General features: G+C 42.8%; 3 protein-coding genes and 1 long non-coding RNA gene across 6 annotated transcripts; 2 read left to right on the top strand and 2 right to left on the bottom strand.

Moving 5' to 3' along the window:
- The first annotated feature begins 527 nt into the window (after positions 1-527).
- Positions 528-9,315, top strand: ufsp2 (ufm1-specific peptidase 2). The gene is made up of 12 exons (XM_083655350.1): positions 528-617; positions 932-1,022; positions 2,179-2,362; positions 2,460-2,526; positions 4,212-4,366; positions 4,582-4,774; positions 6,364-6,510; positions 6,633-6,797; positions 6,888-7,012; positions 7,119-7,195; positions 7,836-7,960; positions 8,052-9,315. The coding sequence occupies exons 1-12, from the start codon at positions 615-617 to the stop codon at positions 8,136-8,138; spliced, it is 1,419 nt and encodes a 472-aa protein (XP_083511476.1). The 5' UTR covers positions 528-614; the 3' UTR covers positions 8,139-9,315.
- A 2,206-nt stretch (positions 9,316-11,521) lies between these two features.
- cfap97 (cilia and flagella associated protein 97) lies at positions 11,522-23,259 on the top strand. Of its 3 annotated transcripts, none has more exons than XM_083655359.1 (5): positions 11,522-11,607; positions 16,370-17,130; positions 18,562-18,842; positions 21,943-22,105; positions 22,675-23,259. In XM_083655359.1, the coding sequence occupies exons 2-5, from the start codon at positions 16,467-16,469 to the stop codon at positions 22,797-22,799; spliced, it is 1,233 nt and encodes a 410-aa protein (XP_083511485.1). In that variant the 5' UTR covers positions 11,522-11,607; positions 16,370-16,466; the 3' UTR covers positions 22,800-23,259. The 3 variants fall into 3 exon arrangements, with proteins under 3 accessions (XP_083511485.1, XP_083511484.1, XP_083511483.1); XM_083655358.1 differs by lacking the exon at positions 11,522-11,607 and adding an exon at positions 15,755-15,895 and having other exon boundaries at positions 16,139-17,130; XM_083655357.1 differs by lacking the exon at positions 11,522-11,607 and having other exon boundaries at positions 15,755-17,130.
- Positions 12,197-14,557, bottom strand: LOC310793825. The gene is made up of 4 exons (XR_014553540.1): positions 14,424-14,557; positions 13,389-13,940; positions 13,134-13,283; positions 12,197-13,041 (listed from the first exon to the last, which is right to left on the bottom strand). It is a non-coding gene; the product is annotated as an uncharacterized lncRNA (long non-coding RNA).
- Positions 23,260-24,073: 814 nt separating the features above from the next.
- On the bottom strand, positions 24,074-26,382 carry slc25a4 (solute carrier family 25 member 4). Its single transcript, XM_083656298.1, has 4 exons — positions 26,257-26,382; positions 24,902-25,388; positions 24,635-24,775; positions 24,074-24,469 (listed from the first exon to the last, which is right to left on the bottom strand). Exons 1-4 carry the CDS (start codon positions 26,365-26,367, stop codon positions 24,312-24,314), a joined length of 897 nt encoding a protein of 298 aa, XP_083512424.1. The 5' UTR covers positions 26,368-26,382; the 3' UTR covers positions 24,074-24,311.
- Between the last annotated feature and the right edge of the window lie 384 nt (positions 26,383-26,766).

Raw genomic sequence — 26,766 nt, 5'->3', positions numbered from 1 at the left:
AAGTCAATTTTTCACACCAGCTGAAGGGACTGCTAAAGAATGTGTGTAACAAATAGCCTGGCCCTAAGGTTATTATAACTACTATTGACCCGTGGGAGGCCCCCCTGGTCTGGAACATGACATCATCACAGGTGATAATCATCCGCCAGTAAGGATGACATCATCACAGATGACATCACATCATTAGGTAATTAGGGCAATTACCGAATTAAAAAATCTGGCTCCATCAGGAGGGGGGCAGGGGTGCTCTTTACAGTTCCTGAAAGTTTCAGCCCGATCCCACATAAAACGGCATAGCTACAGAACAAAATTCTGCTCACTCACACACACACACACACACACACACACACACTTCTCTTATAATGATGATGACGTATTTAATATTGCTGTTACGAGTTACCATGAACGCAACACAAGCAAACACTTCCTGTAAAGTGGGCGGAGTGAATGGGCGGGAACATTTTGGTCCAATGGGATTCCAGAAACAAGGGCCACGTTGAATTTGCATCTCAAACAGACATGTCAGCCTCCACTGCAGGCTCAACACAGCAGATAGCCTAGCTTTTGTTTTCTATTTTGTTGCGGTCTGTGGTTTTTCAGGGTTGGCTTCCACCATGGTAAGTTTGTTGCTAAACTATGAAACGTTCATGTTGCTTAAACCTATGTAGCTAACGTTAGCTTAACCTTACTGCCAGCTGGTTGAATTTGGTTAATCTGGGTCTTTTCTGGTACAAGTTAAGGACTCGCTGTCAAGCACCATAACGCTGCTTTACTAAAGAAAGCAAACTAATTATATACTACAAGAAAATATGTTTGCTGTAACGTTAGTCTGAGATGCTGTAGAAATGGTGTGCTTATTAATACTAGCTTGATTAAAACACAAAATGGATGTCAAGTGATGTGGATGCTGACTTGCCTTGTATTGTCTCAGGTTGTTCCTGACTCGGATCCCTCCGAGGTTGGGACTATCTTTCGTGTGAGAGGGCCATTGGAGTTCAAGTGTCAGTTGGACAGCACAGATGGTACGTTCACGGTTCCCAAAGTGTGGTCAGAGGCCGCCCAGGAGGCCTTAAGTTTGTTACACAAGGTTCCCAGCAAGCATTATGTATGTGTGTATAATAATGTATAGTAGTTAAATCACATTGATATTCATTTGAAACGGAAACCTTGAATGATATACGAAGTCTATTTGGCCATAGGTTTCACTCTCCTTACACTATCTCCCCACTTACTGTAGTGTACAATACTGTACCAAATCAACAACACTGTTTTCAGTTGGGAGAACTCCAGGTAAAATGTTATCAAATCAGGTCCTTGTATTTGGCGGTCCTGTAAGGTAAAACTGTTTGCGGACCATTTTGTTTTTGAATCATCACATCCTGATACAAAGGTTTACTGATATCCTCCTGTTTATGAATTGTTCACTAAATGTAGGCCTTATAGGCTACATTGTATTTTTCATATTTTGTAGTAAATATTCAGTGAGGATACAAATAGGTTTAAAGAAACACAAAATGGCTGTTAACTACTTAACGGTCTAAAAATATCATATGAGTCAGATATGTACCTGGCTTCAATGTCTAAGGCCACATACTGTAGAGTAGTCATCTTCATCTTACAGCAATTGTTTATAGTGGTATAGACGCATAGAATGAGTAGAATCTGTGGAATCACTTGAACTCTAGTCTCTTAAAACAGACGGTTGGCTCCTGCAATTTTCAAACGCTTCTGCCTAAACGTCTGTACTTCAAGCTGGGAAAACTTGGCCAAAGGCAGCAGAAAGGGAACATAATTAGCGATGATAGGAGGATGTCCCGGATGTCCCGCCTAGAGGCAGGTGATTGGAGAAATACAAGCTCGTATTTCTCCAATCACCTGCATCGGTTCGAACTTCCTCCGGTCTGAAGCTGTTTTTCCCCCCCAACTTCCTTTGACCAGGCTCTGTGGGCGTGAAGTACAGACTGTATTGATGCATTCACAGAATGTAGAAGAGACAGCCTGGCTTGAGAGACTACTTGAACACAATCTTTATGGAATTTTTATACTAATGGTACCATTTTCCAGGACTCTTGGTGCAGAGCAGGGCCTCTTAAGGAATTATGCATATATTATGCTTGTACTGTATGTCCCCATTCTTAATGGTAAAGGGATAATACTGTCTTATCTTTCTTCTTTCAGCATCGCTCATGCACAAGGTCATCTCAAGAACCTTTGAGAGCCTCCGCTCTCAAGTGAAATCAGACTCGTTTGTTCTCACCGTCTGTGAAAGTCCCATCGTTATTTGGCCGAACAGAGGCGCTCATGCAACACCTGAAGAAATAACTCCAGATACGCTGTGTGAAGACATACAACAGTGGATAAAGTAAGTTCTCATTTTAAGTTTGTGTGTGTGTGTGTGTGTGTGTGTGTGTGTGTGTGTGGTAGCGCTGAATGGTATTTCAAATCTGTGTTACTTTTAGGACAGATGAACAAGAGACCACCAGCAAAAAATCTGCAAAAAAGAAGAGCAAAAAGATGTCAGCAGCAGTGAGTCCAGTGTTTCTTGTGTGGGGGCGGACATGATAATTATGCAATATCATTCTATCACTGTGTGTGTTTTATTAATGTCCTTTGAACCCCTGTAGTATACTTACTTTTTCAGCCTTTCACTGCTCCAGTAGGAATCTTTCTACAGTAGGTTTATAGGGCTGGGTTTAAAAAATGAAATCAATCTTCATTTGCATGATCCAATATCGATTCCTAAAATCTTAAGGTCGATCTTTTAATATTATGCCTTTTCCCGGGGATGCTTGAACCTTTAACCCTGTTAATCTCGCATCTCAATTTAAAGGAGAATTTCGGTTTTTTTTAACCTGGAGCCATTTCCTGGCATTAATTATGAATTGGCCACTCACCTAGCGATGTCTGCAGCGTTTCTGGGCGTCCTAGCGTTGTTTTGAGATCAATATCGTCCAAGTCAGTGTAAAATGGAGTTGATTTGGGGCCAAGTGGTAGCCTGTATTTCCTGCATCTAAATAGCTATTTTTCTTCCCGTTTTCGCCACATATCGCCATAATCAGATCCGTCAACATCCAGCCGAGTGTTATTTCACCCCAGGCTGTTTCCTGGACTGCACACGGATCAAATTACCTCAAACGTGATCTAGGTCACCAAGTCTCGTGAAGTCCCGCGATACTTTCCTGTCGACTGGCCAAATACAGGCAGGACGCTTTGCGGTCGTGGTTTTAGCGTAACCTATGTGGGGTTTGGCGTAACCTATGTGGGGTTTGGCATAACCTTCGTTATTTCGAATCCCACATAGGTTACGCCAAACCCCACATAGGTTACGCTAAAACCACGACCGCAAAGCGTCCTGCCTGTATTTGGCCAGTCGACAGGAAGTATCGCGGGACTTCACGAGACTTGGTGACCTAGATCACGTTTGAGGTAATTTGATCCGTGTGCAGTCCAGGAAACAGCCTGGGGTGAAATAACACTCGGCTGGATGTTGACGGATCTGATTATGGCGATATGTGGCGAAAACGGGAAGAAAAATAGCTATTTAGATGCAGGAAATACAGGCTACCACTTGGCCCCAAATCAACTCCATTTTACACTGACTTGGACGATATTGATCTCAAAACAACGCTAGGACGCCCAGAAACGCTGCAGACATCGCTAGGTGAGTGGCCAATTCATAATTAATGCCAGGAAATGGCTCCAGGTTCAAAAAAACCGAAATTCTCCTTTAAACTCTAAAGTTGTTGTTTATACACAGCAGCACTTAAGGAAGCACATCTGGTCACTCTCACTGACTGTAGAGTCTGTAGTTGCACAACTTGCACTACAATGTGTTGACTGCCATAGTGTGTTAGTCATTCATGTTTTTTTTAAGTACACAAATGTAACTGCTTTGGGGTTCTTAGTGCAAACAAACATTAATATTTTTAATAATGCACAAGGTTAGAGGCTTCCTTATACAATTTACAACATTAGTTCTCTAACAATCTCTTTCATATCCCAGCAAAATTTGTAGTGTAACTGAAATATCCTTAACCAAATCGATATTGAATCAAATCGAACTGAATCGGGACCTTGTGAATTGGAATCAAATCAATTCAGGGAATCAGTGGCAATACCCAGACCTAGTATGCTAGCAGTGTTTTTGCATTGCAGGTTTGACTTGACGATATTCACCTATGCTTTATTGTGTGTGTGCGTGCGTGCATTAGAGTGTCATAAACCTTCGCCTGATGATGGAGGTGACAAGACCAGGCCCAGTCTCGGCCCCCACCCTCAACAGAACGGTCCAGAAACTCAACCTCCTGCGTACAACCCTGCCCATGGACTGTGTCCTCCGAACCACCTGCAACGATACGATCAGAGTGTATGTCTCGCCTCAAGGCCTTCGATTTTCTCTTACTGACTTTCTATTTGAATGTGGTAAACAACACGTTAGCAAAAGCTCCATTCTACTGCACCAGCAAATTCCCCGTTGTTTACATACCATTCTGCTACATGTGCACCACACCTTTTTTTTTGAAAGTACTGTTTTGTGAAGCTTCACACTCACTGTGCAGGGTGTTTGTGGTCGTGTTGCAGTGCCTGTGAACGCCTGTCGGAGGCGCTCACCCACCAGCTGATTGAGATGGAGAAAGTGACCCTGCAGAACATGAAGGGGACTGCCGTGCTGCTTCCCGAGCCACTCCACTTCCTCCTTCCAGAGCCAAAAGGACTAGTGACGGTGGTTTACCCAGCAGGAGTGCCTGACAGCCAACTGGAGGCACACCGCAAGGTAGAGACATATCACAGACGTAGCTTCTTTCAAATCAAAGATGAATGGGTAGGTGCCAGGTAGCTTACTTTGTTACCATCGTTGTCACACACAAACATGTGGAATACAAATGAATGCTAAGCCACAGAACTGTAAATACAGAAGTTGATTCAACAGGCAATGGATCTAACATGTTGTGCATTTATGTACACTAATTTAGCTATAAAAGCACAGCATCTTCAACACATGCACCTTCTGGTAAAGACATTCGCTTTAGACTTGATGTATGTTATGAAATCAGGGATGGGGAACTTTGATGAGAGGGCCACACATTTTTTCCATCACCACCAGAGGGCCAGATTATGACCGTGCACTACCACCAGTAGGATACTGTAACACCACATCACTCAATTACCCAATTATAGCTATTAATTAGACCCCCCCCCCCTAAATAAATAAAGAAAACAATAAAAGAAAAAGAAAAGGAAACAAAGGGGGGAAATTAAAAGGGGGAAAAAGTTAAAATTTTTCATATTCTAATGCATTTAGTAAGGGTTGGGCTACCCTATTCAAAATGCTACTTGATCTGTAATTAGTTATGGGTACCCCTAGAAGCCATTCCCATTCAGATATTTTGAGGTGAGAGGTCAAGGGACCCTTTTGAAAATGGGAAAAGGAATAAAATATCCACCGAGGTGGTAGAACAGATAGATGGTCTGAAGAAGAGCGGTCTGTCCTGTTTGAAACGTTACCACCTCGGTGCAATCAAATGAAGTGACCTTGGAGCCCTGCAGTGTGCAAGCTATTTTATTCATTTTTCCATGTTTGTCTACTGCTAGTTCTGCACCTGCCCTATCTGGCTTGGATGTGCGTGTTTCTATCTTTTTTTCACCTCTTTGAAAATGGCCATGCCAGTTTTTCTCTCTCCACAATTTGGAGCGTTATTTCACACCCTTCCTGACAAGCTAGCATAATATGCTTGGTACCAATGGATGACTTAGGTCAGGGATACTCAACTTGCTTTGTCCAGGGGTGCACTTTTGTATAATGAGAGTTTAGTCTTGACAATTTTGTGCACACAGGATAGTTACCGTAGTTAGGTTAAGTTAGTTAAGTACATATAAGTGCCTGAGTGGCGAGCAGACGGCTGTATTTGGCAATTTAGCTGGAGCTCAGTCAAACTTTATTTCACATTAGCTCTGCACCCTATCTCGGGCCGCATCTGGCCCCCGGGCAGCAAGTTGAGTATTACTGACTTAGGTCTTCTAGTTTCTTATGATACTGATATGATGTGATCGCTCTGGCTTTTACAACTAAGCCCACTACAACCATTTCATTTGTATCACTATGAAATCGTGAGATTAACCTTAATGGGAGAAAATACCAATCGGGAGTACAGCGAGAGAAAGGGTTAAGAATAGCAATCTCCTCGAAAATCAGGAGAGTTGGCAGTTATGTGACATGCTTTCTCCGTTTTTCCTCTAAACCCCTGAAAAAATAAATTGAAATTGCCTCAATGGCCACCAGTTGACCATCCCTGTTATAAATCTTTTTTTGTTCGTTTGTTTGTTTTTAATTTTGCACTAAAAAGAAAAAAATGTTTTCTGTAGGAATTGCATGAGCGGTTTGAGCTCCCAGAGGATCGGCCCTACTTTAGAAGAGCCAATGCTTATCACTTTCCCAATGAGGCCTACAAAGATGGCTACCTCCGAAACCCTCATCTGGTCCTCACACATCCCACGCTGGAAAATGGCAAGGTTGGGCTTTTAAAATCTTAGCATACATTACCAAATCAAAGTCTGACCGGTTCAATGTGCCACTACTTTCTAAGGTGACATGCTCTGCAAGGAAGTTGTCTTATGCAATGTTTTTTTTTTAGCTGTACTTGGTCCAGGGGATCTACAGCTACCACCACTACATGCAGGACCGTATGGATGACAACGGCTGGGGCTGCGCTTATCGCTCCCTCCAGACCATCTGCTCCTGGTTCCAGCAGCAAGGCTACGTAGAGCGACCTGTGCCCACTCACAAGGAGATCCAACAGGTGGTGAGGGGGGGGGCATATAAATGTGACACACTGCCTGAGTATCACCACAGCATAGACATGTAACTGGATTGGAACCTTCCTTCCTAGGCTTTAGTGGAGATCGGAGACAAGCAGGCATCATTTGTTGGATCACGCCAGTGGATTGGATCCATTGAGGTTCAGGCCGTTCTGGACCAGCTGCTCGGAGTCACTTCCAAGATCATGTTTGTGAGGTGAATTGTGTGCTCATGTAACCTGAAGATAACACCTTGTGTGTATGCTATGTGATGATGGTGATTATGCAGAAGTATCTGATGATAAAAAGTGTATTTTCTTTAGTCAGGGATCTGAGTTGGCATCCAAAGGCAGAGAACTGACCAACCACTTCCTCACTGAAGGGACTCCTATCATGATTGGTGAGCTGAATTTCAAACCATTTCACTGGGATTAAACAAGCAGTGATGTCATCACTGGTCCACAACCTAACTCAAATCAACTCTCAAAAACTGTCAAACTAAACTAATACCTGCAAAACTGGTTTCTTTTGGATATACTACTGATTTTGTAATGATAGAAAGCTGGTTGAAAAGCGGCAGAGTGTTCCTTTAAGACAATATTGTAGTCTCATATAATCATATCAATATAATATCAATATATTGCCCAGCCCCTAACACCTACAGTATTCAACCACATGTACTGTATTAATAGAGGATGGCATTATTCATAAATAATGCAGATTTTGTTTTACAGCCTGGTTAAATATTTTGAGAAACCTGCATTAATGACTAACAAAGACAGAGGAAAAAAACCTCTTAATTCCTCATCAGTAAGATGGGCATCTTAAAATCCTGATGCCTGCTTTTAACCCATTGATACCTGATGCAGCATTTGCGTGTATATCCCTCATTTGTGTGCGTATCCCTTTAAGACCGCGAACCGCGTTAACGCGGTTCGCGGTCTTAAAGGGATACACATACAAATGCTGCATCAGGTATCAATGGGTTAATATGATTTATGTGACGGACCTTTTTCACTTAGCTTTCTTCTGTTGTTCAGGGGGGGGAGTTTTGGCTCACACTATCCTGGGTGTGGCATGGAGTGAGACCACCGGGCAGATCCGCTACCTTATCCTAGATCCACATTACACAGGAGCGGAGGACCTGCAGGTTATCACAGACAAGGTAACGTTTAGAAGCATCTGCCTGGGCCATGTTTCTCTTCGTATGGTGTAGTTTCTATATGAGTCTGACCTTTGTCTGTTCTCTTCCCCAGGGCTGGTGTGGCTGGAAAGGACCCGATTTTTGGGATCAAATGGCATATTATAATCTCTGTCTGCCTCAGAGGCCAAAGAACATCTGAGTTCCTAATCTTTACTTACTTACTTTACTTTATTGCTTTATTGTGACGGGACAATGCACATTAATGGACACGTTCAGAAATATAGAAGCCTCTATATACGAAAACATGTAAATATGCCGGAGTTAGCTAATGCTAGTTTACATCCGTAGTCCCCAATAAATATCAAACAATCATTCATTACATTCATCAACATTACAGACATCAAATTACAGCAAAACACAGACAGGATGTACATGCAGCATGTCAGTGCTAAAAGAAAATACTACACCTTACATTCATCAGGTTACATGATAACAATACATAAATACAATACGAAAGGCTACTCTACTCTCTCTTAAGTGCTACACTTAAGTGGTGAAGTGCCTAGTGCAGGAGGAAGAGAAGAAGATTTGGAAGGTAGCTATTAAGCTATAATCGCCCTTCATATGAATATATGACTTTGGTAAAGCATATGCAAGACCTTGGAGCGATTATGTTCCTTGAAGTGCTGCTATAACCTATTTATTTTACAATAATTATGTGTTGAACTTTGAAAATTTGGATGATATATCTAATGATATACATTTTAATGATGAGAGACTAGAAGGAAAGTACAATAAACTTTAATGATGCACACTTAGATTTGGCGTATGACTCCATGGTATGATGACGCTCCTCTGAGACGTGAGGAGGACGTCAGTGATTTTTATAGGATAGAGAATCCCCCGTAGGGAATTCCACAGGAGTCATGACATTGGTGGTGTTCAGGAGAGGAGGTGGGGCGAAGCAACTGAAGACCATCACTGAGGGGAGACACACAAAGTGTTACAACACTCTAAAATACGAGGGAACTGATGTAGAACTCCAGTTAGGTGATTGGCCAGCCGGCCAGAGAGAGGGAGTGCGTGGGAAAGCGTGGGAGACATTGATTGGACAGGAATGACTGGGCGTGCATATTTATGAATGAGTGATGTCACCTGAACAGGGCGTTGTTGCAGGGGGAGAGAGAGATGAATGAAAGGAACAATGGATTAATGAATGAGATGGTTAATCAGACATTGATTAGGGGAAGTAGTCTTGCATCATTGAAAATAGTCTGAGACATAATTTCTTGTGATCTAAACTCAAAGGTTTTTGATTAAATTCCAAATAAGTTATATCAGGTTTTCCAAAAATTTACAAATAATTAAATTGTACACAGTATTGAAATAAGTTTGTCTTGTCATTTATCCAAATCCATAAATAAATACATTAAGGGTATAAGACCCAAAACAGATGTTTGACAGATGCTTTCATGTCATAGACTCCCAAATAAAGACACATTAGGCCACAGACACATATTTAGCAATCTTTTTTGTCACAGGGACCCCATATGGAAGGATTTGTTTTATGTTTAGTATTGCAATGTAGCTACAGTATATTCATATCATGGGGGAGATGATTTTTGGAAGAGTGAAGCCTATGATTAGAACAGTCTTTCTTGTGCTTTCTCTAATAGAGAGCCAAAGTGGAACGTCACTTCCTGCTTCAGCACTGTACCAGAGATTTTCATCTGCCATTTATTTTCCCATAGACTTTTCATAAAATGCTTGTAAAAATAGTTTTACTTGTTCAAATCAAACGGTTCAGATATATTTAGAAACAGGAGAGATCGCATAACATTTCACCCGGACCAAAACGTTAAAAAAAATGCGGGTTTAAAGAAAATATTTTTTCTATGTTTTTTTTAGGTTTTGGTCCTTGTGAAATGTTCTATGGTCTCTCCTGATTCTAAATATAGCTGAACTGTTAAAACTATTTAAAAACTATTTTTATAAGCATTTTACGAAATGTCTATGGGAAAATAAATTGCGGAAGGAAGTCTCTGGTACAGTGCTGAAGCAGGAAGTGATGTTCACTTTGCCTGTCTATTGGGATAATTTCTAGTGAATTAAATGGCAGTAAAATTAAACTAATCCATCTGTTGCTGGGGACCCCCTGGAACCCTCACAAGGGCCCCCGGGCGCCCCCAGACCCCAGATCTATTATTGCAGAAGAAGCTACGCTTCTAAAGGCATCCTGCTGATTCAACCCCTTATCGGACAACAACTGACTCCCTGCAATTGAGTTTTAACAACCAGTTGAATTGATTTACTGCCGTCCTCACCAGTCGACTCAGCATATTATAAAGAAATGTTATCCCCCACAACCCCCGAAAATGATTTATTTTATTGACAGGTGACAGCTATTTTTGTAGATGGCCCTTTGTGCTTTTGTGTCTGTGGGTTGGTGGCTCTATAAGTGTGGTTCTTCCATAGAAATGCCCCCATCCAATCCCCGACTACCTCCTTTGCATTGACATGCAAATCTTATGACAGTGACCAGAAACAGGTTTATACTATCTATCTATCTATCTATCTTTGTAAAATTGAGTATGTGGACTTTGTTTCAAGTTCTGTGTTCGCCCAGAGCTAATATGCCGTTTTACGTGCAATCGGGCTGAAAGGGGTGTGTAAAGGGCACCCGTGCGGGTGACCTGACAGAGCAGGATTTTTTAATTAGGCTAATTAGCTAATGATGTGATGTCATCAGTGATTATGTCAAAAGTGATGTCATAAGGGCGTGCACACACACACAAGGAGGCATTGTGACAAGACTGATCAGTGATGTCATAGGGGGACAGGCGCGGACTGCATAATCGGGCACGTCGGGCAAATGCCCGGTAGCCTGGCCTGCAAAACATTTTTTTTTTTTTTTTTTTTTTTTGGTGCCCCCAGTCAGGCCACTCACTGAATTGATTGATTTATTTGGTGAAATGTCAACAAAGATACAGGGTACAGACAATCACCGAGGATAAAAACACAATAAAGCCTGGCTATTTCAAGCACTGGCTTGTTTCCATTGCGGAACAGCAGGCCAGACGCCGCCTACTGGTTTACTAGTGGTTGTATTCCTTTATTCAGGTTTAAAGTGGGTGCATCTCATTGTAAAATTGGACTCGGCCCAAATTGGGCTTCAAACGGCCCAAATTTTTCGCCGCCACCCTTCGGACGCCGGCACGCGCATCGGCCCGTATGGCCTGGCCTGCTTGGTATCTAATGCCCGGCCTGAATTATAATCCCAGTCCGCCCCTGTAGGGGGGCACACACACACACACACACTTATGATGTCATCAGTGATATCATAATGGGGCACACACACACAAGGAGGCATTGTGACATCACTGATGCAATAACATTTAGTGAGCAACACACACACTCCCGCGCGCGCCAATAGGGCAGGCGAGGCCACGCAGCAGCCGAGCTAGGCATCTCACACACTACGCGCGCTCGATGCCTAGTTCCCCAAACTTCTTTTGTTCTGGGCCATTGGCGTTTCATTAGTGTGTCAGTTGTAGGTCTAACCCCGTAACAAATTGTAATTTCAGGGGACGCGCCTGAAGATAATCCTTTTCTTGAAAACCCCAACATGGAACGTTCCCATCAGAGCTGGAGCAGCATCAAAGGTTAAGGTAAAAACAAATAAGTATTTTATATTCACTCTGCTTTTATCATTTTTTTTACCATAATCCCAAGGTTCATATACAATTAAGGGCCGTCTGGGTAGTGTGTAGAGGTAAAAGCACTCGCCCATCACCGCGGAGAGACTGGGGTCCAATTCATGGTAGAGGTATTTCCGGCTTGGTCAGATGTTCTTACAGACACAAGTGGCCATGTCTGCGGGTGGGAAGCCGGTGGGGTATGAGTCTTGGCTGCTGCATTAGCACCTCCTCTGGTCGGTCGGGGCGCATGTTCAGGGTGAGGGGAACTGGGGGGAATAGCATGACTTACGTCCTGCCAGCGTAACTCCTCGCTGTCAGGTGAAAAGAAGCAGCTGGCACATGTATTGGAGAAAACGTGCTAGTCTGCAACCCTCCCCAGATCGGCAGAGGAGGTGGAGCAATGACCAGGACAGCAGGGGGAATTGGCAAAGTACAATTGGGGAGAAAATTGGAGAACAATCTGGGAAAAAAGGGGTTTCCTTATCTAGTCATAACTCATAACTGTGAAACATGCAATTTGTTTTTTGTTTGACTTTTGTTTATTTGCTTTACACAGGAGATAACTTTGGATTTGGATTGGAGATAACTCCAATCAGTCTTTGTTCAGGCCTCTGCTAAAAGATGTAGGCTACAGTAGCTGGAGGAGGTTGACAGTTTGAGCAGTAAAGTAAATTTTTCACACCAGCTGAAGGGACTGCTAAAGAATTAGTGTAACAAATAGCCTAAGGTTATTATAACTACTATGGACCCGTGGGAGGCCCCCCTGGTCTGGAACATGACATCATCACAGATGATATCGTCACTGATAGCCTCCGCCAGTAAGGATGACATCATCACTGATGATATCACATCATTAGGTAATTAGGGCAATTACCTAATAAAACAATCTGGCTCCATCAGGAGGGGGGCAGGGGTGCTCTTTACAGTTTCTGAAAGTTTCAGCCCGATCGCACATAAAACGGCATAGCTGTGGCCGAACAAAATTCTGCTCACTCACTCACTCACTCACTCACTCACTCACTCACTCACTCACTCACTCACTCACACACACACACACACACACACACACACACACACACACACACACACACACACACACACACACACACACACACACACAATCTATACATTTGATTTTAAACACTTTTTTGAAGTTCACAGTTGTAGAAATCTCAGTCTTGAAAAGAAAGTTGATGAGGAAAATTGATTGGTTTGTCCCATTATACAGTATATGCCTGTCAAAGGTGACATCTTAAAATGTAGGAATCCTCTCATCCTCTTCATGAAGGAACTCGAGGCGGAATTGAGATTGTTCTGTTGTGGCTGCTGGTTGATTGTCAAAGATTGGATGGCCATCATCAAGTCCTCCAGAACTTACGAGCGTGTCATCTGCTACGAATCGATCTGGTGAAAATGAAATAGGCCTGTTTCTCCAGCAATAATACACTAATAAGTTTGTGTTGATTGCATGATGAATTGTGATTTAACTCCCTTACCTGTGTCCTCGGTGTTGTATAGAGGTTGATGCAAGTATTGGATTCTGTGTTTGAATCTGTGGACCGTGTACACAACCAGGCTGACAGCAGCAAACACTCCAAGTACAACGCTGAAGAGAATAGTCATATTCTTTTCTGACTTATTCAGTCCTAGTAATGCAGGGGGAAATCAAGAAAATACGGTCATTTGGCAGTAGTTCAATGGAACAAAAACAAGATAAAACAGCAAATAAGAATTTGGAGCCTGTATCTTACCTTTTACATTGTGCACTGAATCTGAGGTTGTACTGACAGTTGGAGATGAATTTGCAGTCGAATTGAATGTAGTGTCAGGTGTACTGGTATTATCTGCAGTTGTCTGGCTTGCTTGGGTTGTCAGCACAGTGACGGTTGGCGTTTCAGTGCTGGGGATTGCGGTCATCAAGGATGCAGCACTATCGGTTGCAGATGTCCAGATGGCTGTTGACTGAGTCGTCTGGGGGTGATTTGTGCTCTCAGATGTTGCTGTGGCCGTGGTGAGTGCTGTATGATCTTGGGTAGTGCTGGCAAGGGGAGTTGTGCCCTCAGTCAAGGTTGAGATAGCTGTTGCAATGACTCCCATACCATCAGCGGTGGTGTTGGATGGAGTTCCCATGGCAGTGGTGTCTGTCCAGTTTAAGCTCACGGTTGGCTTTGCTACTGCGCCAGTCAAATTGGAAGTCAAATTCAAACTCCTTTCTGATCGTGGCGTAGTTGTAGCGAAAGAAAGGGTCAGAAGGCAGCATGCCAGAAGAACAAAGTTGGTATCCATGGCTATTGATTTCTGTACTGGAAAACAGAATAAAAAACATGGGCTCACACTCAAGTAAAAGAGCAATGTTGTAAAGACTACGTAAGATCAAGATCAAGATCAAACATTACAGCCACCGATCTGTTTATGGGCAACAATCCTCCGCTTAGTAATATGCACCAACAACATTTAGCCTGTTTGCTCTGGTATTTAAGCCTCTTCTGCATAATCAAATGTGAAGTAGTGACCTTTTGTAAGTTTGTCATTTCCACTGTACCTTCAAAGATGTAATTAAAATGTTTGCAGCAGTATTTGACTCATATTTTGAAAGCTGGTAATGCTCCTCTTGGTGTTAAAGCAATAATCCATATCAACACTGAGTGTTTTGTAGTCATGAAGTAATAAGGCCTGAAAGCATGTCAAAGCCAAAGCCTTGACATTAATATACAGTATATGTTTTCAATCTCTATTACTAATCGTTTTGCCAAGTCATTGCCACGGAAATGAAATGTTCAGCTCACCTTGTTCTGTCTGCGAGAGAGAAAACAGGAACTTTGTTCACTTCCCTGAAGTGATTCACCACCCCCTTGATATGACAGCTTACTCTCCACTCCCTACGCACCACAAGGATTGTCTTCCTGGCATTGAGGCAGGTAAAACTGGGCAGGTCGGTTCTTTGTAAACTTCCTCTATTGTATGTTGCCAAGGAGACACGCAACCAGGTTATACCCTGACCAAAGCTCTCTCTCTCTTTCACTTTCTCTGTCGTTCTCTCTGTCACTCTGTTTCTCTGTGTCTCTCAATTTCAGTTCAAGTAAACTTTATTGGCACAGATGAAAGTGAACACCCGCCAATTCAAGAGAACGAATAGTGCCACAGCAATGCATGGAACTACATCATGAAGCATATATACAGTATGTATATATATATATATATATATATATATATATATATATATATATATATATATATATATATATATACAAACACAATTACACAACAATTACAATCACAACAATTACACAATAATTCAATACAGAGAACGTGAGTGAATCACTGTCAGAGAGCATGTATATATATATATATATATATATATATATATATATATATATATATATATATATATATGCTCTCTGACAGTGATTCACACTCACGTTCTCTGTATTGAATTATTGTGTGTTTGTTTTCAGTCAAAACTGCAGAACTTTTTACAGAGGATTTATTATCAGTAAAAGTTGTGACAAAGTTGCACAGAAAGTGAATAAAGAATGATCATGTCCATATAATACTAACAAGTCAACAAATGCTTCATGCTACATTATACATTATTTAAGCAAGAAAAGGGGGGGAGCCTCAAATATACTTGTAAGCATTTGTGTCAACATGAATAGAATAGACAAGCCTTATAATTAATCATTTTGTATTTTGTAATTTTGTATTATATTTTCCAGTCCCAGCTTGACTGGTTCATGTGATGTAGCTAAAGAATGAAGTAATTTGAATTGTATTTCTGAACTCAACTAACATTAAAATATTTTGACAGTTATTTGATATGAAACTACACACGGGGAGCGCAGACTTCCGCCAAGGTTGGACAATATCACCGGGTCCAATTTTCGACATTTTTGTAGTAATAATAATAATAATAATAATAATGATAATAATAATAATAATAATAATAATAATAATAATAATAATAATAATAATAATAATAATAATAATAATAATAATCATCATCATCATAATCATCATAATCATCATAATAATAATCATAATACATTAATTGAGCACGCAACGCCGTGACGTTATCGTTGTCAGGAAGTGACGTTGCCTGGTTACGCGGCCCCGTCAAGCTCTCGCTAACAGCTAAACGATATGAGTTTTGTTTATTTTTCTTAGATGCACAGAGGAATACACACCGCTCTAGAGAGCTAAACGCAGAGTAAATGCAAATGTAACATGGCACACTGTTTATTGTGAGGCCCAGCCCCGGGTGAGATTCTAAATCGTTAAGTAGCGTTAGCCTAAGCTAACCTAGCATTGCCTTGACTGTGTAAATGTGTAAAACTAGTTTGCAATGTGACATTTCATCATTATCAGTACCACGCTTACACAGTATCACTATGCCTAATCCCTTGCTAAATGCTCTTTGGTAAAGTGATGATAATGTACACTGTGGCTAAAGTTACTGGCTGTGTTATTGTCGAACGTAACGTTTTAATGGTGCACTTTACAGATTCAGCTTTTCTCTGTTGAACTGTCAGGACAATACTGACATGTTCAGCCCTAGTGAACTAGAAGGGGAAGTGGATCACTCGTTTTTTGATAGTGACTGCGATGATAGTGGCAAAGATGGGGTGAAGAAGCTGGAGAAGGGTGTGAAGGCTGGAAAGGAGAGTCTGCCAGTGCATGAGAAGTTGCATGCTAGACAGAGTCAACATAGAAATCTAGACCGTTTGTCTCCAAGGACTGAGGGAGCACAAATCCATCTGAAGCAAGTGGAGAAGAGCATTGCCAGTGGCGCAGAACAGAAAGAGGACAGCTATGGATCAGAGGTAGAAGGGATGAGCAGAGCATCCAATATACCATCTATCTCCTGTACATCCAATAAAGTGGTCAGTGATGGTGGCAATGTTGAGGAGGTTTCTAGTTTGCACTCTAAAAGGCTCAATGAAACATTTATGGTAGCCTTGTTGGCTGACAGCAGAGACGTGGATGACGAAGATGGCTACCATCAGAGTCAAAATGAGAGCGAAGAAGATGAGGCTTGCACAGGCTTGAAAGGGAGGAATGGAAGCACTCCTAAGAAACTGGTAAGAAAGCGCCACCCCCGAAGTCCATCTCCCTCTTCGACTGACACGGCAGACACGGACACAGACAGTTCCAGCGGCTGTAGCGACAGGAGTTACAGTTCGGACCCACCTGCCCTGACCAGACCAAAGACCTCCCTTCCCTCGTTTCTCGGAGTGAGAAGGACCAGAGATTGGGCCCGAGATTGGCCCCAGAACCGTACGGAGGAGTCCGAAGACACGGTGACAGATGTGACCCCCCTCTCCACTCCTGATATCAGCCCAGTGATATCGCTCCAGTCCTTGGACCTGACTGGACCTGGAGTGATGGAGGCTGAGGATGGCAGTCTGAAAGAGCAGCAGCTGGAGAGTGTGCCCTCCGGTGGTCTTAGCAACACACCCCAGGTAGACCAGGACTCTGATCAGGACGTGGATGATTGTGAGTAAAACTATGCCTTTCTTTTATCTTTTTTTTGTATTATTGTATTTTCTAAACCTTTATTTAGACAGCTAATCTCATTCAGACACAGGGTCTCATTCTCAAGAGAGACCTGGTCAGACAGCAGCATTAATACAACACAAAAAGGCCATTTACACCTGGCATTAACATGTGTTTTCTGCCATCAGATGGCAATCAGATTGTGCTTGACCACATTAGTCTGATTTCATTTACACCCTGGCGTTAACATGCATTTTTCCTTATCCAGATAACACCCAGATAACTTATTAACACCCAAAATGGTTGTCCTCTCAATCCGCATACAGTTGCTGTATCCAGATTGAGAGGTTCAATGTGTACACAATGCATCCCTGACCACCTCCGGAGGTGGTTTGGCCGATCAGATTGCAATGCATCTTCAATGTGTCTTGGGGGCGTTTACACCTGGCATTTCAAGTGGTCAAGCACAATCAGATTGCAATCTGATGGCAGAAAACGCATGTTAACGCCAGGTGTAAATGGCCTAAAAGTTACAGACAGATTGGACATTCAATACAGAGACATTAGTCGATCATAAAAGTGAAAGTGCAAGCCAATGTGCCAAAAAGTGGTAACCAGATTTGAACTACTATGTAGCCTACAAGAGCAAATCCCCACAAATGCTCTCTCTCTCTCCAGACTTTTTAAAAGTGGTTCGAAAGGACAAGGCATTTCTACCGAATTCTGTACAGACTGAAGGGATGGGGAGAGTGATGATGCCCTGGGAGCATACAGTAGCTCATAGCAGCACTGTTACTTGTACAGTGCTGTACTTACTGTACATGACAGTGGATAGGTCAATGGGCAGCAGTCTAAGGATGGATTTATAAATGAGGTTATATCAGTGCAAAGTTCTGCGTATGGATAATGACGACCAGTTGACAGAGAATGCAGAGTACAATGGTGTGTGTGTGTCAGGCCTTTACAACTGGTTATGAATCTCAGTGCTCCGTGATAGACAGCATCCGACAGATGAAGAGAGTGAGCTGAGGCCTTCATGTACAAAACGTCCCCATAATCCAGCTATGCTCCATACTCGATCTGCTGGTTGAGATTTGGGTGAAAGTAATGGGATATATTATACAGTCTGCTGAAGGATATTGCTCTGTTGTTGTTTTTCATGTGATCTAGTGATGGTTATTTATTACATAGATCAAATACAGGGCAGAACTGGATTAGGCCTATATGGAGTTTTCTGGTATTCGACACACAAACAGGAATATAACCAAAGAAGCCAACGGATATTTTTGACTCTGTTTTTAGGATACTCATCAGTAAAAAGAAATAAATAAATAATAACTTAATAATACCACATAAAAACCCCCAGAAATTATCCTTTATAATATACATGTGTTTGTTAACATGTTCCATATATTATCTCTCATCAATAAGGCTCTCTCAGTACAGAGAGTCACGTTGGAGATGAACTGGCCTTCGTCTGCCCTGGAGGGAGGGACAGGAAGAACTACTCGTTCAGCAACGACGAGGTCCGACGCATCGATCGGGAGAACCAGCGGCTCCTTCGAGAGTTGTCCCGCCCGGCTCCCGGGTCCAGGCCCGGGAGTGTGGCAGGGGGGAAAAGCCATACAGCAAACAGCTCGCCACTCGTCCGCCTCTATCACAGCGGGCTGAACAGGCAGCGCGAGCAGCAACGCATCGAGAGGGAGAACCTGGTGAGATTTAGCTCCTGCACAGATACTTGAATTGGTGAATTGGCAATCACCGTAATGGAGGAAAAACAGATAATTTAGTTGTATTGGCACTTGGTATCGGATGATATTTACATACGTTTTTTTTTTTTTTTACAGCATTGAAACAGTGGTGTTGCTGTATCTCATCTAGAGAGAAGGGCCAGATACGCAGCTGTGTAATTGCATCCGTCTAAACTCACAATTAAATATATAAGTCTAGCTCAAATATAAACTTTTGACCCATCAGCAAAAATGCCTAATAATACATTAAGATTTGTCATTGTTATATCACTTCCATGGCATTCCGTCTTCATCCGTAACAAAGTGTTCCTGACATATTTTATCAAATTCGCGTCAGGCAGATAGAGAGACATTTTATTGTTCCTTTCGGAGATTCAACGTGTGCCTTACAGCGATCATCAGACATACAGAAACAGACAACTACACTCCAAACAGGACCATGATGGTCTTAGTTTACGCATCAAACACAGGCGCAGCAGACCGGGCAGTGCAGCCACATCCTCAACTAACACTATACCATTGCTCCTCTATTATCGAATACTTTTTCAAACAAGGCTGTGAAAGCTGCATTGAGTTCTCCTTATAAACCAGAACGCAAAATACAATTCCAGACACGGCTACTACCGCATCACTGATGTCCTCTTAAATGTTTCCCTATCACGCACACCACACACGCATGCATTGTCGAATGCTGTTTTAATTTGTTGTTTTAGAGGCATAAAAATCAGTCTGAGAGCAATCTGAAATATAGTTCTCTGTCTGGCTGCACTTACAGTCAAGGTGCAAAATTAACTTTTTTGTCCACCGGCCAAATGGCTAGTGAATGTTCACATTTGACCAGCCCCTCAATAGATTACCATGTTTTTGTTTTGTTTTGTTTTTGCAGGTGAGTCAAGCAAATCTACCAGCCACTTGCGTCTTTTAACCCATTGATACCTGATGCAGCATTTGCGTGTATATCCCTCATTTGAGTGTGTATGCCTTTAAGACCGGTCTTAAAGGGACACACACACAAATGCTGCATCAGATATCAATGGGTTAACAGCATTTGGTGGCTGGTGCTAATTTTGTACGTTGTACATACATGTAGGTTATTACCTTCAACAAACGGAGTTTGCACCTGTTTGGCCATTTGTTTGTCAGCAGGATATCTTAAAAAAAACACAGATATGCGCAAAACTTGATAGAAAAGCCAAATCATGGGCCAACTTCGAAATGATTAACCTTCTACGCCCACTGGCCAAAAGGGGGTGTGGCAATGGCCGTGTCCATTCACAAAAAGGAGCTTAACTTCCAAACAGATTCACGTATCACCACCACAAAACTTTGTAGGTCATGGGCCAACTTAGAACTGATCAACTTTCAGCACCCACTTGCCAAAATGGGGCGTGGTAATGGTGGGCTTTGGCCAATCACAAAAAGGCGCCCTAACTTCCACGTGTGTCCATTCACGTAACAACTTTTCTAGAAAGGTTGCCGGAGGTATGCACTCTACCGAGTGCCCTCTAGTTATAGTCCTACCATCTGCTTCAAATTGTCGTCTTTTTTTTGGTCGTTCATCACTCTAGGAGTGAAGGTTTTATATGTCTAGCCTGCTGTGACCATGTGTGTGGTGACTGCATGATCACGTCTAAGCCATGTTATTGATTGTTTTAAATAATAGATGCTTGCCTCCTGAAGTGTGTGTATGTATCGGGGGTATTGGTTATGTAGTGTGGTCGGGGGGGGGGGGGGGGGGGGGGCAGGGCGAGTGTGAGAGAGAGAGAGAGCCCCCAGACAGTGAAAGCAGACACGACACGGCCGGCCAGGGGACAGATGGTGGCAGGTGGCAGGCTAGCTGCAGCGCCGCAGGGTGACGTTACATGAGGGGTTCAGCACCTCCAGCCCCGGCCCTCACCCCCCCCATACATTAACTCCGCTTGACCACTCGGTGCGAGACGCGTAGGGTCACACCAGCAGCAGTGTTTGAAAACTAATCGGGGAAACGTTAATTGAATTAGCTATTTGTCACCTGGGGGCTTGTAATCTCAAGCCGTCTTGACACAAATATTCCCTCCTTTTCTTCAACTTAACGAGCACACTGTTCCTTCCATTGCTAGTTATTGCTAATTAGAGAGCTTGCAAATAATTAGTAAATAATTAGTAATAGTCATAATTAGTAGTGCTGCCATTATTGGGGAATGTGTTCCTATCGTCAGAACAGGCTGTTCTCCCTCCTGAATCTCCCCCGACATCGTCAGAGAGCAAAAGCACCCTCTCCTCTCTATTCTTAGAGTGAAGTAACTGAATATGCCGTGTGATGAGTATATCCACCCTAGTGCACATTACACGTGTAAGATACCTCGTTTGTACGGCGTTAAAGTACAACCGGTTCTTTCAATTTCAAGATAGACAAACCTACATAATGTACAATATCATCTGTCGAGAAGGCGATACACATATAGATAAGAGATTTCCAGTGGTGTGTTTCCAGTTAGAAGCCAATGGCCTTTTTATGGCCTGTGAAGGTCTCTTCACCCCCAGTGTTCTGAGGCATTTTTGCTGACTGAGGGATTTCCACACAACGTGCACGTCAGAGCGGGACTTGCATGTGTGACATTCAAAGCTACTTGCCTACACTCTTTTGCCTGTGAATTGGTTGTGTTATTTGACTATGTTTGCTCTGAATTGCAATGTGTTTTCCTAGTGGCACAGTCCAGTTTTGCTAGGTTCTCATGACATTTTGGATTGCTAGGTTCTCATGACATTTTGGATTGATTTAAATGGGATTTGAAATGGGAATGTGCTGTGGATCATGTTATGCTTCTTTTGTGAGTCAAAAAGTGCAAAGTTTTTATTATGCATGTTATATTTTTGTCGGATCCCGGATACGTCTGACAGATTACATGAGTGTGGGTCTGTTCGGAGCCGTACCGCATCTGTTCCGGAGCTGGTGGACATTAGCCTTTAGTGTAAGCTGGGTCATCATGCACCAGCACAGGAGAGTTTAGCACATTTGTATGCGTTGTTTGACTGTCTACACTACACACGTGGTGGAGACGTCACATGCATTTTCTTACAGGCTTTCCTGAAGAGGTTGGAGTCGGTCAAGCCCACGCCTGGCATGAGGCGTTCAGACCAGCTGGCAGCCTACCAGCGCCAAGCCAGATACACAGGAGCTTCCTCATACCCCATCCTCAGACCCACCTCTAAAGCAGAGAGGCCCTCCAGCAGGACACCGTCAGGTAGGTGACCTCTCTGCCCACATCATCAATATTATCACCGTGTCCCCAGTGCTGATACCAAAAAGTATGTGTATTTTGTCAGAAGTCAAAGCGATGCAATCACGAATTAATTAGCCAGTCTATCAGTCCAGCGACAGCAAACTGTCAAAATCCCTGTTCACTTCCTAGAGACCTAGCGATGTCTGTCATATTTGCTGAGCTTGGCAGTAGTTTTTGTCCTGCACAGATGTGCCTTGTGAGTAATTTGTAAAGTAATCTGAACTCCACTGTAAATGACCCATTGTAAATTGTCAGAGCAATTTACCGTAATTTGCCATTGAAAATGGTCCCATTTATTTTTTGCATCAGTGCATCTTGTTATGAGATCTTCTTGTTATGAGTTCTTCGAAGTTGCCACTTGACATTTGAGCCGCTAGTCAGGAGAACATAGAATTTGTGCATCGTAGCCATTGTAACAGGCAAATCTGGAAGCACGTCAGTTGTGCTCTCTTGCTGAGAACATTCCTGTGATAATGTGCTTTTGGAAAATCCAGACTGATTCATGCGGACGTGTGTGTTGTTGCCTGCAGGTGTGGGTCCCAGGCTGGCCGCCGCTGCTGCCCACCACAGCAGCAGAGCAGCTTCTGCCTCCGCCACACCTTCACCCAGGTCTGCCAAACTCACCGTGCCCCCGGCCCGGCCCGCTTGGTGCTGAGAGCCTGGCTGCACCCCTCCACTCCAAAAGGTTACGTTTGGAAGGTACAAGGCTTGAAGGATATTTTTTTCCACTATGGGATCAGCATACCTTTTCAGATTTATTTCTATTTAGTGCTACTTGATTTAATTGACTTAATAAACTATCCAGTGGAATGTGTTGTCACGCTTTGGCTCTGTGATGCTGAAGGATAGTAAATGTTTGCTGCGGACCCAGAACTATTGTAAATGTGCTGTAATAGTTTTATGTTGGGCTTCTGAAAATCATCATAGCTCATTACAAAATATTTGCCCTGTTTTTGCTGAAGATATATAGCCTATACTTTAACCGCTTTGGACAGCAGAAAAGCCATTATTTTTGCCTTGCCTCTCTCAGTGAATGGACTCCTCTTGTACAATATGAATAAGCTGCAAATTGTGCATATGCTCCAATTTCTGTATGTTTTGTAAAAGAAAAAAACATTTCTACCAGTCTCTTGAGAGTTTTGTTATATATATATTTTTATTGTGATACTGTCTTCTGTTGTTCCTTATCAAATAAAGCTGCTTGTGCTATGAGTGGGCAGTGTACCATTTTCACAGCTTCAACTAAAGGCACGTTTTGCTTTTATACACCTATTCCTAAAGGTCTACTCCTGTAAACAATGGGAATTTATTTAAAAATTAGTAAGGTGATGTCCAGACTCATCTTCCATCAAACTACCTTTACATCCATACACACCAGTCAGACACATACCACATACAGAAAATTAGAATTAGTCACTGTTAAATATGAAATATTTCATATTTCATATTTCGTATGCTGAGATGTTTCTCTATAGCTCCAAAAAGGCCTCAGCCCTATTACAAGCCTAATGATCTGTTTTCTGGTGCAGCTGTCAAAGCAAAGCCAGTCAAGTGAAATCACATAATATCAACAGGTCGAAGTGATGGATTTGAACAGTATACCTGTACAGATCTACCACAACTAGAAAAAAAAATCTATATCACATCTTTCTTTGAGTTAGTGTTCTAATCTTAATTGCAGTCTAAAACTAAAAAAGTGGATCATGTTGCCATGACAAAAGGAATTCAGCAAACGCAAACCAGTAGAAGTAGTTCATCTTTATTCTTATTAAAACAATGTTTGAGGTGGTACAGATGGATGAGAATGGACACAACATAACAACACATGGGCCTCAGCCACTGTTCTACAAATTGTACCATGATGGACTAATGATGTATGAGGAGCAACTGCAAGGTGGTGACATCCTCCTTTTGCATCAGCATGTAATTCTTGGAACAATCCATTGCACCTCCAGCTTGACTATTACGCTGAAAGACTAGACGCGCCTTTCGGCACCTCTTAGGTAAGATATATACAGATTACCGAGGAGGCATGTTAAATATGCCTCCCTCCCCTGGCTGCCTCGGAGGAGGACGTGCCTACCTCGTTATTCACCACAAGCTGTTATCACTCTATCACAAGAATTAAGACCTATGCAACGTGCAGGGTTCCCTTGGATTAGAATGTTTATGTGACCTTCTTGATCTCGTCGTAGAGCACCAACACAAAGGCACCGCCCATGCCTCTGAGCACGTTGGACCAGGCGCCCTTGAAGAAGGCTTTGCCTCCCTCATCCTTCACCATCTTCCTCCAGCAATCGATTGTGCCACTGTACATGATGTCCGCTGTTGAATGGACACGTTTATGTTAGTCACGCACAGTGCCCGTTCCCCCGTGCGTAAATTGCACATTTGCTGCTCCAAATCTATTAAATGCATGAATTGAACGCCAATATTGGCAAATCACTGTGTTTACGATGTGACTTGGCAGGCACTAGAAAGGTGACTCACCTCCTTTACGTCCAGACTGCATCATCATGCGACGTCTGACGGTGTCGAAGGGGTAGGAGATAATGCCAGCCACGGCGGTGACACTCTGGGCGATCATCCAGGTGACAAAGATGGATGTGTTCTTGGGGTCTGGCAGCATACCTGCATGAATGAAGAGTTTGGGACAAAATAATTGAAGTCACTCGCTCTTCATGTGGAAATACAAACATTGTACATACAATGCAATCGATACATTATTTGCGGTCAGTTTGAAGGGATTGGCAGCACCTTTAGCTGTGTCGAAGCATCCAAAATAGGCTGCTCTGTAGATGATGATGCCCTGGACAGACACGTTGAATCCCTGGTAGAGACCCTTGAAGCCATCGGTTTTGTAGATCTTGGAGATGCAGTGTCCAAGACCGGTGAACTCTCTCTCAGCGTTGCCCTTGCCAATGTCGGCAGCAAGTCTCGTTCTGGCGAAGTCCAGCGGGTACACGAAGCAGAGGGAGGTGGCACCAGCAGCGCCGCCAGATGCCAGGTTTCCAGCGAAATAACGCCAGAACTGTGTTTTCGGATCCACTCCACCGAGGAAGATCTTCTTGTACTTGTCTTTGAAGGCGAAGTTGAGGGCTTGGGTGGGGAAGTAACGGATCACATTGGCCAGGTTGCCTCTCCAGAAGGAAATGAAGCCCTGTTCCTTTGGGATCCTAACCACACAGTCAATGATTCCCTTGTACTGCATCTCTGCAGTGATCTGTTTGCTGGCATGCTGGACCTGCAGAGAGAGGAAACCCACAACATGGTCATAAAACTGGCTACTCAACCTGTACATTTGCATAAAAGCACTTCATCATGGCTCCTTATCTCTAAGCAACACATAGCTAAATATGTAGGTTTTCGTTTGAACATGTTACTACAGTTTTAATATTTGTATTTACATCATCTTGCTGTGATGCATGGTGTTTAATGTTCTCTGGACAGCCATTCTGTACTTGCAGGCCTAGTAGGCTACAGGCCCACTCCTTGATGTTACTTGAGAAACGGCTGGGTATTGGGTTGCATGCTTCAAGTTAAATTTAGCAATTTCCTTACACTGAATATTACGGCGGTCACGTTTTAAACTGGCATAGTAATGAACTTATTGGCTGTACAAATGTAGCCCATAAACTACCAATGGCAATTTTACTAAAACAAAAACATAAAGCGCATATTTTTTGTATAATTCAGTAGGCTATATTAATTTGAATCGATATGACTTAAATTTCCCAAAACCTGAACTACATTTTCAATAGTAACAGAGAGAAAGGTCAAAATGCTCATCAGTTTTCCACTTCAAAATAGGCTACTACTGTGTCATCCTTTCCACCCAAGCACAAGCAGCAGCATTGGAAAACGGCACACCAGGTGCGTAAAACACCTCCACATTGAGGAAGGAGTTCTCACATGCTTCAAGGCAGCCATTATGTAACCTCACTAATTGAACCTACTCACTGTACAGCTTGACATATAGAGGTTCATAAAGTGATCCCTAGATTTCGATTGTATGTGTTTAGTTCGTCATTTAGCCAATCTTTACGCACACTTTACGCACAAGCCACACCAGCGAGTCACGCCGTGGTCGGCATTTGGCTCATTCATCTTACCTGCAGCAACAACTTGACTCTCTCAATAGGAGCAACAGCTGTCTTGGAGATGGCAGCAGAAATGCCACCCGCCAAAAAGTCCTTCAGGAAACTAACCGCCGCGTCCGACATGATTGGGGTTTTCTCGTTGTGCAGAGGTAAGACCCTTAACTGCTCCAAACCTCACTGTGGTCCTCAAGGAAACCCAACGCCCCTCCAAGTGGACGAAGCACCCCCCATCTCTCCTAATATATCGGAGGCATGCATCGCGAGAATTTGGGGGTGATGGATTTGCGGTTTGTCAAATAGTTAAACGAGGCCGAATAAATATCCGAGGTTAAAGTTCAAGAGTCAAGAAGATGAACGCCATTTTCAGGAAGACTCGGACGATGCTCCGGGGACGTTTAAAGGGCACACAATAAACTAAATTGCCAGTCTATGCACTAATATAATTGAACTATATTATTTAAAAACAACAATTTTGTTTGGAATCTAACCAACTCCCCACCACGGTAAAGTATTTACATTGAA

The sequence above is a fragment of the Poromitra crassiceps genome, assembly GCF_964638095.1.
Source record: "Poromitra crassiceps genome assembly, chromosome: 19".
Taxonomy (NCBI): domain Eukaryota; kingdom Metazoa; phylum Chordata; class Actinopteri; order Beryciformes; family Melamphaidae; genus Poromitra; species Poromitra crassiceps.
The sequence above is the reverse complement of the archived record's forward strand: the minus strand, read 5'-3'. Positions and strand labels throughout refer to the sequence as shown.

Bases quoted from the DNA above. Each gene is read 5' to 3' on its own strand.
- cfap97 (XM_083655358.1), top strand. From the start codon at position 16,179: ATGTTCAGCCCTAGTGAACTAGAAGGGGAAGTGGATCACTCGTTTTTT. The intron at 17,131-18,561 runs GTGAGTAAAACT...CTCATCAATAAG, and splicing joins TGATCAGGACGTGGATGATT to GCTCTCTCAGTACAGAGAGT. The intron at 18,843-21,942 runs GTGAGATTTAGC...ATTTTCTTACAG, and splicing joins GCATCGAGAGGGAGAACCTG to GCTTTCCTGAAGAGGTTGGA.
- ufsp2 (XM_083655350.1), top strand. The intron at 1,023-2,178 runs GTACGTTCACGG...TTCTTCTTTCAG, and splicing joins TCAGTTGGACAGCACAGATG to CATCGCTCATGCACAAGGTC. The intron at 6,798-6,887 runs GTGGTGAGGGGG...CTTCCTTCCTAG, and splicing joins CTCACAAGGAGATCCAACAG to GCTTTAGTGGAGATCGGAGA.
- slc25a4 (XM_083656298.1), bottom strand. From the start codon at position 26,367: ATGTCGGACGCGGCGGTTAGTTTCCTGAAGGACTTTTTGGCGGGTGGC. The intron at 25,389-26,256 runs GTAAGATGAATG...CTCTCTCTGCAG, and splicing joins GAGTCAAGTTGTTGCTGCAG to GTCCAGCATGCCAGCAAACA. The intron at 24,470-24,634 runs GTGAGTCACCTT...TCCATTCAACAG, and splicing joins GCAGTCTGGACGTAAAGGAG to CGGACATCATGTACAGTGGC.